This window comes from Lynx canadensis, chromosome C1 (genome assembly GCF_007474595.2).
Source record: "Lynx canadensis isolate LIC74 chromosome C1, mLynCan4.pri.v2, whole genome shotgun sequence".
NCBI classification, from domain to species: Eukaryota; Metazoa; Chordata; class Mammalia; order Carnivora; family Felidae; genus Lynx; species Lynx canadensis.
Window position 1 is genome coordinate 41,283,429 of NC_044310.1, and position 16,303 is coordinate 41,299,731.

Sequence of the window (16,303 nt, forward strand, 5' to 3'; positions counted from 1 at the left end):
TCTTTTACCAATCTTACAGACTTCTGAAAGGTAACAAAAAAGTGAAAGTCAAACTTGTCCTCTCAGTTAATGAAAACCTAAATTCTTTCATCAATATGTAGGTGAGACATAGCTACTTAAGAGAAAACTATAGAACAGAAAAAACTACTGGTTATATTTATTAAGAAGAATTGGGTTGTTTAGATACTTAAAGTTCAAGATGTGGAAATGAATGGTCTAAAATATGTGAGACTTTTTTAAAAGGCTTTTTTTCCTAATTGAGGTTAGACTCACATAACAAAATTAAGCATTTTAAAGTGAACAATTCAGGGGTATTTAGTACATGCACAATGTTGTGCAACCACCACTTCTATCCAGTTTCAAAACATTTTCATCACCCTAAAAGAAAATCTTTAAACCCATTACAGTCACTCCCTGTTATCCACTTCCCCCAGCCACTGGCAACCATCAATTTGTGTTTCATCTATGGATATATATATATATCCTGGATATATCATAAATGGAATCATACAACCTATAACCTCCTGTGTCTGGCTTCTTTAGCATGTTTTTAAGGTTCATCCACATTGTAGCATGTATATACCTCATTTCTTTTTATGACTATTACTCCTTTGTATATACTTACCACAATTTGTTTATCCATTCATTCACTGATGGACATATGAGCTATTTCCACTTTTGACTACTGTGAATAATGCTGCTATGAACATGCATGTACATGTATTTGTTTGAGTACCCATTTTCAATTCTTTTGGGTATATTCCTAGGAGTGGAATTGCTGGGGAAAATTCTGAATAAATTAGTTATATACAACTGTAACCTTTGACTTAGGTAGCTTTCTCATAGTTAGAATGTTTCCCACTGCAAGCTAGTACACAGGCACAGATACAAACATATATACCTACACAGAATAAAAGTTCTTGAAATAATACTTTATGAAATTAAACATTTTGCTATTTTCCATCCTAATTAATTTTTTTAATGCTTTCATAACTCATTACACAGAACTCACAACCCATTACACTGATTTCACAAACCTTGTAGTTTGAAAAACACTAGCATGGCAATTCCTACAGAGATGATAGGGAAGGATCAGCTATGACATACAAAAAAAAGCAAAAGCTTCAGAGTCCCAAGATCTACATTTAAGTCCTGTTTCCTCCATTTACCAACTGAATAGTCTGGGACATGTTACTTTCCTTTTTTAAGCCTCAGGTTTTCTCATTCAAAAAAGTAAGAAAACAGTAATCCCTATCTCAGAGTGTTACACTGGGAAGCTGAAATATGAATTCAAATGATACTTTGGAAATGTACTATATAGATGCTATTTGTTTTGTTTTATTACTACATAAATGAATTATGTATAATTATTGCTATTTCACTGACCTATGTACTTGTTTTCAGCTGGAAGATGAAGATCTGGATTTAATTCGAAATTAGACTTCCATAGGTCAGCCCACGAGTTTTCAACATCTGTGGAGATGAAAAACAAACTGATCCAATAAACAAGCAATGTTGAGAATTCTCTTAATGACAAACCAGTTAACAACCAGCCTTCACAAATCGATTCTCTTTTCTTAGGAAAACTATAATATATCCAGGCATTCTAGCTATTTACCACTCAAAGTGTAGTCTTAGCAGCACTGGTATCACCTGGGAGCTTGTTAGAAATGCAGAATCTCAGGCACTACTCCAGAGCTAGCAAATAAGAATCTGTATTTTAATAAGATTTCTAGGTGATACTATATGTACACTGAAGTTTCAGAAGTACTTTGCTAAAACAATCAAAAAACCCTTCCCCAAACTATCCAGAAAACAGGATTTTTTTTTACTAGTTAATAAATAGCTATAAAACACAGCAGAAAATAATTTTCTGTTAAGCAGTATAATTTTCATTTCAAAGTCAACTCCTAAAAAAAGGATATACTTTTTTCCCATAGGAACCATCAGATGAAATATTAAGGAATAAAAATTCTCAGTTGAGTTAGATAAATGTGGGACTATTATTAAAATATTTTACCTTCCATACTATACTGAGTCCCAAACCATTTCTCCTTGAGGTCACATTTTCCCTCATTAGCACCAGACAGTAGAACAAGATTTGCTTTTTGTGGCAGTAGCTGATTAAGAGCTTCAGCAATGACCTAATCAGGGGAAGGTAGAGAGACACACACACATACACAATAATAACTTTAACCTAATACATCTCTGTTAAAAAGGCAAAATCATGTTATGGTAGGCATCCCCAAGATCCTAGCATCTTAATGCTCATGAAATTATCGTCATGAACACCATAATTTATAAAACTTTGTTAGTCTATTGTTTCAAATGTTTCTTGATAAGCTATAAACAGTGCCCATCTCAAATCCTACGTAATAATAGTGCTAACAGTAGAAACAGCTCTCATTTATTAAGTTTTACTATGTACCAGGTAGTGTTTAATATACATTATTTCATTTAATCCTAAAAACAACTCTAAGGCATACCCATTTTATAAAAAATAATACTCAGGTTCCTATTAAAAATTAAGTAATTTGTTCAGGTTAAAGATTACATAATCTGCACAGAACAACACATCTAGAAGTGGCAAAGGTGGAGTTCTAAACAAGTTCGTACATGATTCCAAAGACTATGCTCTTAACCCCTAGGTATTATACTACCTTCATCCCCAAGAATCAGTAACATGATACCATTGCAGGGCCTCCTTCAATAATCCTTCAGCTATGACAGGAATAAACAAAAGATTTTGTGGGTAAAGTTTGAAACCCTGACTAGCATTTAAATACCATTTCTTTGAGAAACACAACAAATGGAGGTTCAGAATAAACTACTTGGGCCCCTGGACACAATATTCCCAGGAGATAACAAGAATATTATCACTGCCTCTTCCTTTACCTTTCCATTATCTTTTTTTTTTTTTAATGTATGTTTATTTTTGAGAAAGAGAGAGAGAGAGAGAAAGAGAGAGAGAGAATGAGTAGGGGAGGGGCAAAGAGAGAGGGAAACACACAATCCCAAGCAGGCTCCAGGCTCTGAACTGTCAGCACAGAGCCTGATGTGGAGCTCAAACTCACAAACCATGAGATCATGACCTGAGCTTAAGTCAGACACTTAATTGACTGAACCACCCAGGTCCCCCACCTTTCTGTTATCTTTAAAATTAGTAGTTTTGGAATACCCTAATCAAGATTTCTCAATCTCAGCATTATTAACATCTTGGACCAAATAATACTTTATTGTGGGGTGCTGTCTTTTGCACTATAAGATGTTTAGCTGCCATTTCTGGCCTCTAACCCACTAGATGCCAAGAGCATCCCACAGTTATGACAACTGAAATGTCTCCAGACATTGACAAATATACCCTGGGGGCAAAATCAGCCAACTGAGAACTGCTATCCCATATGGAGCAAAATGACTTCACCCCAACGAGTAAAGGAGGAAAGACCCAAACCAACTATTTATTTGTATATAATAATTATCTCTAAGTCACATGTTTCAAATTCAGGGAATCTTTTATTTCTTTTTTTTTTTTAATGTTTATTTATTTTGAGAGAGAGCAAGCGGGGTAGAGGGTCAGAGAAAGAGGGAGAGAGAATCCCAAGCAGGCTCCATGCTGTCAGTGGGGCTTGATCTCACAAACTGTGAGATCATGACTTGAGCCAAAATCAAGAGTCAGCTGCTTAACTGACTGGGCCACCTAGCGCCCCAGGGAATCTTGTATTTCTCAGAAACATTTTCAAAATGGTTAAATTTAATTGCCCAGAGTATCTGAGTTAGATAAGGTAAGCAAAAACAACTCTCTAAGTAAGGTTACCAAAAAGGTGAGCAAAACATCTCCCTAAGTAAGCTTAATAACCAAAGCATGTAATTCTTAGGAATCACTTTAATTGTTTTAGTAGATGTTTCAACACTTGAAAAACAGTGAGAATAATAGTACCTAAGAAACGGACTTGGTTTTCTCCTCATATTAAAACATAATCATATATAACAATCATGAAAAACTGCCAAAAAAAAAATACTGTTATTTCTTCCATTTAAACAAACAAAAAATCTGACATATTTAACCAAGTTTTCTACATTCTCACAGTTCCTAAGTCATGTCTGCACTTCTCCCCCTTCTCTCTGTCTAAAAGTAACTCTCAGAAATGAAACGTCCTTACTTCTGGCTTGTATTCAAAAAGAAGCTGATCTCCAGTGAGGAAGTCCTGTAGCGGATACAGCTGCATGTTTTCACACATATTTTCCACATACTCAACTGGATCTGTCTGTAAAGAGATATAATTATTTCACACCAGAAACTTCCATTATCCTTAATTTACCACAAAATATACTTTTTCTCTTTTTATGAACAATGAAACCAAGAGCTTCTGAACAGAAATAACCAGATACAATTTTAGCTTAAGCATCTGATGCTCACTTGAGCTCCCCATGGGGAGGGGGGGGGGGAGAGGGAGGGGGGGAGAGGGGGAGAGAGAGAGAGAGAAAGAGAGAGAGAGAGAAAGAAAGAGAGAGAGAGAGAGAGAGAGAGAGAGAGAAAGAAAGAAAGAAAGAAAGAAAGAAAGAGAGAAAGAAAGAAAGAAAAAGAATTTGATGCTCTGAATTCTAAGAAAATTTAGCCAGAGTTACCATCTTCAGGAGTTTAATCTGACACCCCTCCAATCCCCAACCTGAGCCCAACAACACACAAGGCTCTAATCATGTCATGACCTCTTTGTGAGAATAATTACAACACTGAATTGTAAATGCTTATTTATATGTCAAGTACCCCATATGACTGATGATGCCCATAAAGACAGGGTCTTCATCATGTATCACTACAGCACTATCACTTGAAAATTATCTGTAAACATGAATCAGATCAACGTAGAAATCAAAATGTGTCATTAAAGTCTTGATATAAGAAATTATATTAATCAGTATATTACCTCAATTTAAAAATGAAAGAGTGACCACAAGTTCTCTAACCTATGAAATGGAAATACTTTTTCAGAGGAAAGCAATCAATTCAAGTACTTATTGAGCACCCAGAGGCACAGAATCTTAAAACTGACAAGTCCTTCAGACACCAAGTGGTTCCATTCCCACATTTTATAAGGAAATACACCCAGACTGATTGGATGACTTGCCCAAAGTCACACATTAAGCATCAGGCAGAGTAGACACTAGAACTCAGGGCTCCTAATGTAGCAGCAAACACGCTTTCTAAAATACCACACTATCCAGTCCTTTCCTAGACAGAATGGGTTGTTCTCTCATCTAATGGAAGACACAGGAGAAGTGAAGGTTACTGCATTTATGGAGAAGAACTAATGCATGCATACATCAAACTAGAGACCATAGGTATATATTATCTACTATATTATCACATAAAAATAGAATAAGAAGAAAGTAAGGAAACACTGTTAGGTTTTGTTTTTGTTTTTTGCCCCACTTCAGGAAACATTCCTGAATCAAGTTGACTAGTCACTAAGGTGCTATTATTATTTAAAACGATTCCTCCTACTCTCTTCTACTTTTTAAAAATAAGTTATTCTCGGGGCGCCTGGGTGGCGCAGTCGGTTAAGCGTCCGACTTCAGCCAGGTCACGATCTCACGGTCCGTGGGTTCGAGCCCCGCGTCGGGCTCTGGGCTGATGGCCCAGAGCCTGGAGCCTGTTTCCGATTCTGTGTCTCCCTCTCTCTCTGCCCCTCCCCCGTTCATGCTCTGTCTCGCTCTGTCCCAAAAATAAATAAAAAACGTTTAAAAAAAATAATAATAATTCTCACTAGCCACTTAGTTATAAAGTAAGTAAATGGTCAGTATGCAACAAAATTGAATGATTCAAAATATTTCCAATAAAAAAACACTAAGGACCTTGGCTAAAAGCAGATCTCCAGTACCAAAGCAATGGAGCAGGTATTAAGAAAAACACTTAAATGCTATCCTCTAATTTTTTAAAGATATTAATCCACATACCATAAAATTCACACTTCTAAAGTGCACAATTAAAAATGAAATAAAATTTAAAATAAAGCGTACAATTCAGTGGTTTTTAGTATATTTACAAAACTGTACAACCATCACCACTATTTAGTTCGAGAATATTTTCATCACCCCAAAATGAAACTCCCATAACCGCTAAGCAGTCACTCCCTGCTACCTACTCCCCCTAGCCACTGGCAACCATCAATCTGTGTTGTATTTCTATGAATTTAGCTATTCTGGAAACTTCATATAAATGGAATCATATTAATATGCAACCTGCGGTGACTGGCTTCTTTCATTTAGCATGTTTTCAAGGTTCATCCATGTTGTAGCATGAATCAGTACCTCATTCCTTCTCACAGCTAACATTCCACAGTATGCATATTCTACATTTTGTTTAACCATTCATTTGTTGATGGGCATTTGCGTGTTTCCACTTTGGGCCTATAATGAATATTGCTACTATAAACACTTGTGTACAAGCATTTGTGTGGACAGTTTTTCTATTCTCTTGTATATACCTAGGAATAGAACTGATGGTACAGCTTATATGGTAACTCTATGTAACTTTTTAAGGAAATGCCAAGCTGTTTCCCAAAGCAGCTGCACCATTTTACAATCCTACCAGCAATATATGAGGGTTCTAATTTCTCTACTTCTTCTCCAACACTTGTTATTGTCTGTCCTCTAATTTTTTTATCTACTTCTTACTGCCTTCCATTATTGTTACATTATTGCTGTTTTTCTGCCTGCAGAAAAGAACTTAAGCAGCTTTTTCTAATTCAAATTATTGATTTATAAGATATATGGAGTTCAAGTTCCTACGGAAAATAATTTTTTAGATTTCTTAATTAAATAAGACTGATGTGAATAGCTTGGAAAGGGAATTCCTATTTGCCTTTATTGATGAAAATCAGAAAGTCTAAAGAGGAGGCATTCCAACTTTGTTAAAAAAAATTTATAAAAGCCTTAAAAATAATTAAAATAATTAACTTGAGTTAGCAGTTCACACAGAGATATAGACCTTTCTGATTTGTTCTCACTTTTCACTGATTAGGTTTAAAATTAAGATGTCTTGGGCACATGTTTTAAAATCAAGACAAGTATTCATGAATATTGTTAAAGGTAAAAAAAAAAAAAAAGAGCTACAAAATGGGGAGATTTCAGTAAAAGATATCCGAAATGTTTTGCTAAGAAGAAACTGGAGGGACAGAACAAAAGTGTCACTCACTCAACCAATGCTAAAAAGCCGATCCTCAAAAAAGGAATGTGGGTATCACATATGGTTGTATTCCACAATTCTTGATCCCACTCCTTCCCTGCCATAGTTCTGACCCACATGTTGCCACCACAGCTGATAAGGACACTGCACAAAATCACTCCTGGTAAGGTAGGAGGCAGGTCTTGTGGAGTTCTATGCATATCAGTCCACTTATAGGGAAGAGTGTTTATAGAACACTCTAATGGCCAATATATGTGTCATAGCAGCCTTTCTGATTTCATAGAATAAGATTTTCTTTTTGGTTTTTTGGTTCTTGGTGGTGGTGGTTGTTGTTTTGTTTTGTTTTGTTTTTTTGAGAGCATGCACGCACGTGTGTAAGCACAAGTGGAGGAGGGGCAGAGAAAAAATCATAAGCAGGCTCCACGCTGGGACACAGGCCTCAATCTCATGATCATGAGATCATGACCTGAACCAAAATCAAGAATCAGACACTTAACTAACTGAGCCACCCAGGTGCCCTTAGAATAAGATTTCTATTTCGATTTCAATGATTCAAGTGCAAAGAGCAGGTTACACAGGAATCAACAGCAACGGGACGCTTACAGTTTTTGTGACCTTGTCACATATACCTAAATCTTCTTTACTTATAGTAAATATTCCGAGAATTGTCTCTGGTGATGATCCAAAAAGGCAGCTTCAAGATGCTCTGTGAAGCAGTTCTAAATCAGAGGCTTTTAATCCAGGGTCCACAGACATCTCCCACAAGATAGAACAGTGGACAAATTCAGGGGCATGTACGTGCACAAATTTGGGAAGAAATTACATATTTATCTTCACTAACCTCTAAATTAGCATTTTTATTCTATTATGAATATAGGCAACAGGTCACAGTTGTATTAGCAGCATCTATGATGAACCAATAAAAAATCACAATATAGTTGTAGATATCTCACACTGCTACTTAAAACTGAAATAATTGTTAGACCTACTGCTAGACCTTGTTATTTAATATGTTAAGAGATACATTACTATTTTTTTTTACCGTTTTAAGTACTTTATACTTCAACAGTCGTTTGTAAACTGCTGTATTTTATTTTATGCACTTAAATACAATATTTTATGAATTGTATAATATTCAACAATATTGTTTCAATGTGATTTCCCAACTATGACAATATTAGTGAGGTTATGCAAGAGAATACATTTGTGTAGCAGATACATGCTAAAATAAAAAAAATTTAGATGTGAAGTACCATGGTATCTGTAATTAAATCTCAAATGTTTTGGGAAAAAAGATACACATACACACATATATATATAAGGAAAAGAGACAGAAGAAAATATAGAAAACTATCCACAACTGGTGAACCTAGATGAGAGATAAACCAGTAACCAATGACAATTTTTCTGAGAGATTAAAAATTTGAAGGGATGAAATATTATTCTAAGGAGAGGTCCACAGGATTCAACAGATTCAAAAGGATCCAATACACAAAAGGGTTTTAGAGAAATCCTGTTTTAAACTCCTTACCTTTCAGCCTTATATAATACCTTCCTTTCAAATACCCTATCCTACAGATACCCAGGATCATTTACTTTTTCGCAATATTCCAGAGTTCCTTACTTAATGTTTTCCTTGTTGCTTACAATGTATCCAAACTTTATCCATTTTTTAATGCTGAACTCAATTCAAATTTACCACATCCATGGAGCCTTCCCTGATTCTATTCCAATCAAGGCAAATGCTCTCCTTGCCCTGAAATCCTAAAGCATGCCATTTCTAATAGTACATATGGTAATTACTAGAGATTATCCTACAGAATTTCTTCATGTCTTCATAATATTAGAATTTCCCAAATATCAAGTACCATAGCAAGCTCTCTCTGTTTATCAAAAGGATAAACAGATGGATGAGTACATATATAAAATGATTGTTGCACAATATGATCTATGTGAATCTGCCCACCTCTCACTGTTACACAATACGCATAACTCAGAAACACAAAAGTTAATTTTCAGATAACCTCAAGGGCATCTTGGGACTCACATGACACAGAGTGGCAGAATTAAAACTCCAGTGACACTTCCAAAAAGAGGAATAATGTCCACACGAGTTTCAACTTGATCACAGAAAACATTCAAAAAGAATTTAACTTCCAGTACCTGTTCTTGGTAATGAAATTCATTATCCTCAATTTTCTGAATCTCTTCAAAAATTCTGTGAAAGAAGAAAATTATAAGTAGAAGATATATTTACATTTCTCATTCGAATCCTCAGCAAGAAAAGAGAAAAAACAGACTGGCCACATAAACGTAAACCCTTAACGTTTCGTGTTCTCATGTAATATTCACAGGTAGAAGAAGCAGGATATGGAGCCAGTGAAGGAACTTAGGCAGGAAATGCCTAAAAAACTATCTTGGTGGGACTAAAGCATGTCTATTTGTCAGTCTGAATGCTAAAACACACTAGGATTGATTCCTAGCCTAATTCTAGTATCTATATATTACCTTTTTTCTGGGCCTAGCTTCTGCAGCATTTTCAAATACTGGAAGACAGTATGAGCAACCTGAAAACAAAATATCTGATTATGCTTTTGCATAAAGTAATATCTATATTTTTTTAATTCCATTTTAATTATTTACCTCATAGAAATGTTCATAACCCTCATCAGTCAATGTAATAGAAATGCTGAACACTGAGTAAGTAGAATTTTGCTCAAATCCTGTCTCACCATTTCCACCAAATAGTGCAAGAGCCCAGCACCTATTGTTAGGAAAAAATGAATCCAATCAATATCTTGGGATTGATAGCCTACAAATACTTCAAATTAACAAAATAGGTAGGCTTTCTATATAAAATTTGGGAAGCTCAGTCTTTGAGGCAAATGTACTTTCCAAAGGTAAGTTTAAAAGTACAAATTTCTAAAGTACAAGGCGTCCCAAACAATTGCACTGCATGCAAGAATCACCAGAAGGAAATAACAGCCATATTTATTTGTTTAATGGAAACAAATATATATATTACAACATAGTAAAACAGGTTTATGAAGACATAGTTATTATTGTTGAAGAGAACAGTACAAAATATTAAAATTATGGTTGCTGGGAGGCATTTCACTCATCCCTCTCGAACCCGTCTCCCAGAAGCAGCTTAAACACTTCAGATACATCTCTCCTTAGGATGTCAAGTGAGCCCTTTGACACTATCAGCTAACCTCTACAGGTTGTTTAAGAAAGAAGCAGTGAAACTGTATCTTTTCCTGACTAGAATAATCCTGAAAACCTAAAGAAAGGAGGAAGCCAGAATGAAGAATGTGAAATTCTAAAAAAGTTCAGTAATGTAGAGAGATTGAGTACATCTCAAAGCATTTTGCATTTATTATGTAAGTCATATATGTAACTATTATCATTATTCTTTTGTAATAACCCTGGCCTTTTAGCTTTCTTTGAATGTTCTGGTCCTATCAGTACTTTAAAGTACTTATTTATAATTCTCATCTTCCTTTCCATTCTTGAATTACTCTACAGAAAAATCAAACAAGGACGTACTTTAATTATTGGTCCTGATTTAAAGCTAGATTTCTGTGATTTGGCTAGGCAACTTAAGCAAATGCTTAAATGTATTAGGAAACATTCTGCTAACACAGCTGCACAGAATGTTTATAGTCCCACTATTTGTTATGCTTTCTCTGCCCAATGTAGTTTTAAAGTCCACCTTTTGGGTTAGGACAGTCTGGAGATCCATAGCATTTAAATAACCGACTTCTTTACTATTCAAATATAAATACCTGATTAGAGCTAACCTTCTATGTAACTCTGGAATCTATTTTTTTATGATTTTTTTAAATTTTGTGTACCACTTCCAACAAGGGCTAAAAGGTGGCTCCCAAGGAAATAAATATAATAGGACTATTAACATAACCTAGGTATTAAGTGACTATAATTAAGCATTAGATTTGATGCTAGGCTTTCTGGCAAATAAAGTCAAAAGAATGGGTTATAGAATGTTTACTATTATTTTTCAGACATTGGTATACTAAAAATACTTATTAATTAAATACTTGCTTTTTTCTAAGGTAAGAAAGAATGCTGCCTTTGCCTTCATGTCCAACCAGCCAAGAGATATAGTGAAGTGGTTTCACCCTTTAAAAAAAATATTAAGGTCAGAAACAAAAATAATTAAGGTATAAGCAACACCAGGAAATCTTATTTCAAAGGTTATGATATTTAAGAATATGATTATAAACTTATTATCACATAAATTCCACCACACATGAAATTATTATTAATTTGACAATAGCAGGATAAAAACAGAAAACATGGTAAAATTTAACTTCTTTATTTGAAATCACTGAATGAGTATAATCATTCCAAAATTAAGACTACTGCTTTTTCTCTTGGACACTCAAACTTCTTTTCATGGTAAAATCTTTCATTTTTGTTTCACCCAAAATGGAAACTACATACATTCCTTATCATTTTAAAACCTAATAGAGACAATGAATCACTCAGTATCTGAAAAGCTTTCAGTATTGCATCAGGCTCTGTGGTAAAAATAAATGTGTTGCTTTATGGGTCAGATAATCTAGCATTTAGTTTTAGTTTTTCCTTTAAGTAAATGCATGATCCTGAACAAGAGACTTAACTTCATTGTATTTTTCTTTATCTCTTCACTTGGCCAACTACTTACTCATAGAGTGTTCATGACAATGTAATATAAGTGCAAGAGGTATAAAAATGCTACATTATATAACAACATACTTTAAAATCTGAGTAGTTGTATATATATTATTTAAATTGTCTTTTCCCACTGACTTCTGCTATAATTTCATAAATGTATTTCCACCAAAACAAAAATATATAGAAAAATAAAGTTGGAAAAGCTAAGAATTCTTAAATTTTAAAATTAGTTTACAGAATTATATTCAGTAAACTCTTAAAAACCAAGATATAATATAATGATCTCAACTACATTAAGCAATTCCCAAACCCCACATAAGATTGTTTAAAATATGAACTTGAATTACACCTATCCTAAGACTGATGTAAGGGAAGTACATTAGTTAAAGAATGAACTCAGTAGATTACACAGTATCTGCATCTGAACTAACAGTTTTGTATTTGTAACTCTGTAGGGATAAAATTTGCTTTTTTGTAAAAACAAAATGGGTCCCTCAAAAGGCTAATTCATGTAGAGATTTGAAAAGATTCATGATGAAAGTCACATTAAAACAAACAGTCCATAAAAAATAATAACTGGATGAAAACATATGGAAATTTTAACATTCTTTGGAAAAGACAATCATGAATGACTTTTTTTTCTACTTTTCAGTGATTTTCAGGATTTCTACAATGAATCTACCTTAGTAATCAATATGAGGATAAATAAGCCTTTGTTAATTAGAAAACTAAGCATTACCCAAAAAAAGGAGGAATAGTATATATAGTATGATTTCATTTTCATAAAAAAAGGTATGTTTCATTTCATATTCAGTTTTAATGTCTGAAAGATATATAAGAAACTATTAATGTTGGGCCTTTTAGGAAACAAAGAAATGGGGAAGCACAGCTTTACTTTTTACTAAATACTCTTTTGTCCTATTTTAATATTTTACAAGTATTATTTTTATAGTAAAAACTTTTAAATATGCATATAATAGGGGCGTGTAGGTAGCTGAGCCGGTTAAATCTCCAACTCTTGATTTTGGCTCAAGTCAAGTTCTCACAGCCTGTGAGATCTCACGTCAGAATCCCCTACCTGGGATTGTCTCCCTCCCTCTCTGCCCCTCCCCTGCTCACACACACACGTGTTCTCTTTCTCTCTCTCTCAAAATTAAATAATATGCACATAAGAATTTTAACACTTTTGGGCACAATCTACCATAACTACACAATCAATGTCCACTGCTTTTTCCTGTATTATCCTTGCACCAAAAGCAAGTAGACAATACACACATGTCCTCTACTTTCTCACTGTAAGTGAGAATGGTATCATTCTTGATTGGATGTTTGAATATTCTATCACATGTGAAAAAATTTTTTACTGAACTTAAGCAACATTACTTCTGCTTGTGTGTTTATTCTTATGGTTTGGTTTTGTTGGTAATGGTTTAAAAAAAACAAGGTAAACTTTTATCAGTTCATTAGCATTTGTTTTTAATCAGAAAAGTATTTGTAGGCATTGACTGATCTTTTTTTTTTTTTTTTTTAATTTTTTTTTTCAACGTTTATTTATTTTTGGGACAGAGAGAGACAGAGCATGAATGGGGGAGGGGCAGAGAGAGAGGGAGACACAGAATCGGAAACAGGCTCCAGGCTCTGAGCCATCAGCCCAGAGCCCGACGCGGGGGCTCAACCTCACGGACGGCGAGATCGTGACCTGGCTGAAGTCGGACGCTTAACCGACTGCGCCACCCAGGCGCCCCATCATTGACTGATCTTTAAAAAACATCTTAGCTCAAGCTATACTGCTCAGTTGAAATGTTTTCCTAATCTGAATAAATCTTCCCTAACTCATTACCACCTCAAATGTGTAGGTCCTTAAGATTTCAGCTGTAGTCATATTCTAGGCTCAAAATTATTTAACTTTACTTTTAACAAGATCAAATTGAGGGGCGCCTGGGTGGCTCACTCGTTTAAGCGTCTGATCTGGAACCTGCTTCAGATTCTGTGTCTCCCTCATTCTGTCCCTCTCTCTCTCAAAAATAAAACATTAGGGGCGCCTGGGTGGCGCAGTCGGTTAAGCGTCCGACTTCAGCCAGGTAACGATCTCGCGGTCCGTGAGTTTGAGCCCCGCGTCAGGCTCTGGGCTGATGGCTCAGAGCCTGGAGCCTGTTTCTGATTCTGTGTCTCCCTCTCTCTGCCCCTCCCCCCGTTCATGCTCTGTCTCTCTCTGTCTCAAAAATAAATAAACGTTAAAAAAAATAAAAAATAAATAAAAAAAAAAAACATTAAAAAAAATCAAACTAAATGATCACCCCTGACAAATAAATCATAAGCTAATATATTTTTGTACTCAAAGTACTAAAGAAATTAATTACAAAAGTTAGCACTCGTACAAAGATATTTAATTTCAAAGACTCAGAAGAGGTAACCAGCTGTAAGAAAACTCTAGTTTTTATTCCAGAAGACATTAAAATATACAGCACAGTTTGAAAACTCTAGGAGTAGTGAAGTCCCAGTTTATCACATTACAGAACACTCAAATTTAAACCATTTAGTATTCTTTAAAAATATGACTCTCATTCAGTATGTACTAGAGTAAATTTGCCCGTCAACTCTTACCTGTAATGTTGCTGTTGAGGGGGAAGCGCCCATGTGATGGTCAGAGCATGAATTTTCCTGATTGGAACAACTAAACAAAAATATTTTTCAGAAAAACAGATATAAGTGTCTCTCCATAATTTTTATTATGCTACACGATTTTTTACTGCAATATATTTCATCCTCCAATAAACAGGGGAAGGTTAAATACAATGCAATTATTATTTCAAGTTGCCAATTTTCCAATTTGAATAGCGCAATTTTTAGAAATTTCTCTTCAATTTGGTTTCACAGGTGGAGAAAACATGGATAAAAAAACTACAACTGAAAATAAGTTGTCTCTGGGAAGAGTCAGCTTAGATAGAATGGAACAGAAGGCAGGTAAAAGGTGTGACAAAAAGCCATTGATCAAAGAAAGGGAAGAGGAGAGAGACAGCCAATGGGGTGAAGGAGGAAGTGGAGGAAATACCTAAGCAATCAGGAAAAAAAGAAAAAAAACCTGCCATGTTAAAAAGATCAAAGAAAGAGAAAAGCTGAATTAAGAATATTTCTGGGGGTGCCTGGGTGGCTCAGTCGGTTGAGCGTCCGACTTCAGCTCAGGTCATGATCTCACAGTCCGTGGGTTCGAGCCCCGCGTCGAGCTCTGTGCTGACAGCTCGGAGCCTGGAGCCTGCTTTGGATTCTGTGTCTCCCTCTCTCTCTGCCCCTCCCCTGCTCATGCTCTCTCTCTCTCTCTCAAAAATAAACATTAAAAAAAAAAATTAAAAAAAAAAAAAGAATATTTCTGCAATATTCACTATGGGCAAATTATTAAGTAAATTATAGCAGAGCTCATTGGGAAATTATTACCCATATTAAATGAAAAAAAGCAAGAGACAGAAGTGTACATATTTTATGATCTTGAGTATGTTAAAATATACCTATAGAAACTTTGTCAAAAGGAAATCTGAGAAAATGACTTCTCTACGTGGTAAGCTTTAAGGGTGACTTTCCCCCCTATTTCTTTACACTTCATTTTTACTTTTATTTTTCTTCATTTAACAAAATTGTTTTTATAATTAAGATAAAAGGAAATAATTTGAAAGTCTTATCCATCCTGTATTTTTCTCTTTTTAAAGGTAATAAAGAGCAGAGCATAGACTAAATGAAATAGGAAAGAAACAAAAACCAAAGAATAAAAAGAACAAGGAGAAAACAGGGACAAAGCAAGAAACAGACTCAAGTAGCAGCAGGGTAGCAGACCAATCTGCTGCCAGTTACTGGCCTGTCACTAATTGGATCTCCTCTGTCCTTATACTTCCTTTCCAACCCAGCTATACTTTCTGTTATCATTTTCAAAGAAAATTGGCAGCCTCAATTATGTTTTAGAGAATGCGCTGAAGTTATTTCAAACAGTTTTAAACCTTTGGTTCACGAACCTCTATAAAGTTTGTTAAATGCTGGTGTGTCAAATGGATCCGTTAAATGGCCAAAGTTTGGTTTGGGTAACCCACTGAAAATAAAACACATACATTAAAATTTAATTGGCAAAAGCCTTTATAAGCAGTATCTTTAGGGATGCCTAACTGATAGGTATTTATAATTATAATCTATTCTATATACTCCTGGCTGAAAAGCATTCTAGGCATAAGCAAATAGATGGCAACAAAGCCACAAAATCCTGAACTGTCATGTCAACCTCAGTCCTAGTAATTCAAATGCCTTTAAAACTCATGGGAGACAGAAAACAATTGAAGGGGCCTCCCTGCCCAATATTTACTACCTCTATCAGCCCCATTCAACTTCAATTCTCCTCCTGTATAAAGCTACTTCAGAAAGAAAACATACTAGAGATATTTTTTTAATTCAACAAAT

General features: G+C 34.9%; 1 protein-coding gene across 4 annotated transcripts in view; it reads right to left on the reverse strand.

The window, feature by feature from the left end:
• NRDC (nardilysin convertase) overlaps positions 1–16,303 on the reverse strand; it is a 103,542-nt gene that overhangs the window by 16,158 nt on the left and 71,081 nt on the right. For all 4 annotated transcript variants that reach the window (XR_003970703.1, XM_030324174.1, XM_030324173.1 and 1 more), the window contains 9 exons: positions 15,868–15,941; positions 14,471–14,540; positions 11,252–11,329; positions 9,830–9,950; positions 9,695–9,753; positions 9,350–9,404; positions 4,161–4,265; positions 2,021–2,144; positions 1,387–1,473 (listed from right to left, as the gene is read on the reverse strand). Coding sequence is in view for 3 of the 4 variants with exons in the window: in XM_030324174.1 (XP_030180034.1) it covers positions 1,387–1,473; positions 2,021–2,144; positions 4,161–4,265; positions 9,350–9,404; positions 9,695–9,753; positions 9,830–9,950; positions 11,252–11,329; positions 14,471–14,540; positions 15,868–15,941 (773 nt within the window). In the remaining variant the exon portion in view is untranslated. The remainder of the gene's footprint in view (positions 1–1,386; positions 1,474–2,020; positions 2,145–4,160; positions 4,266–9,349; positions 9,405–9,694; positions 9,754–9,829; positions 9,951–11,251; positions 11,330–14,470; positions 14,541–15,867; positions 15,942–16,303) is intronic.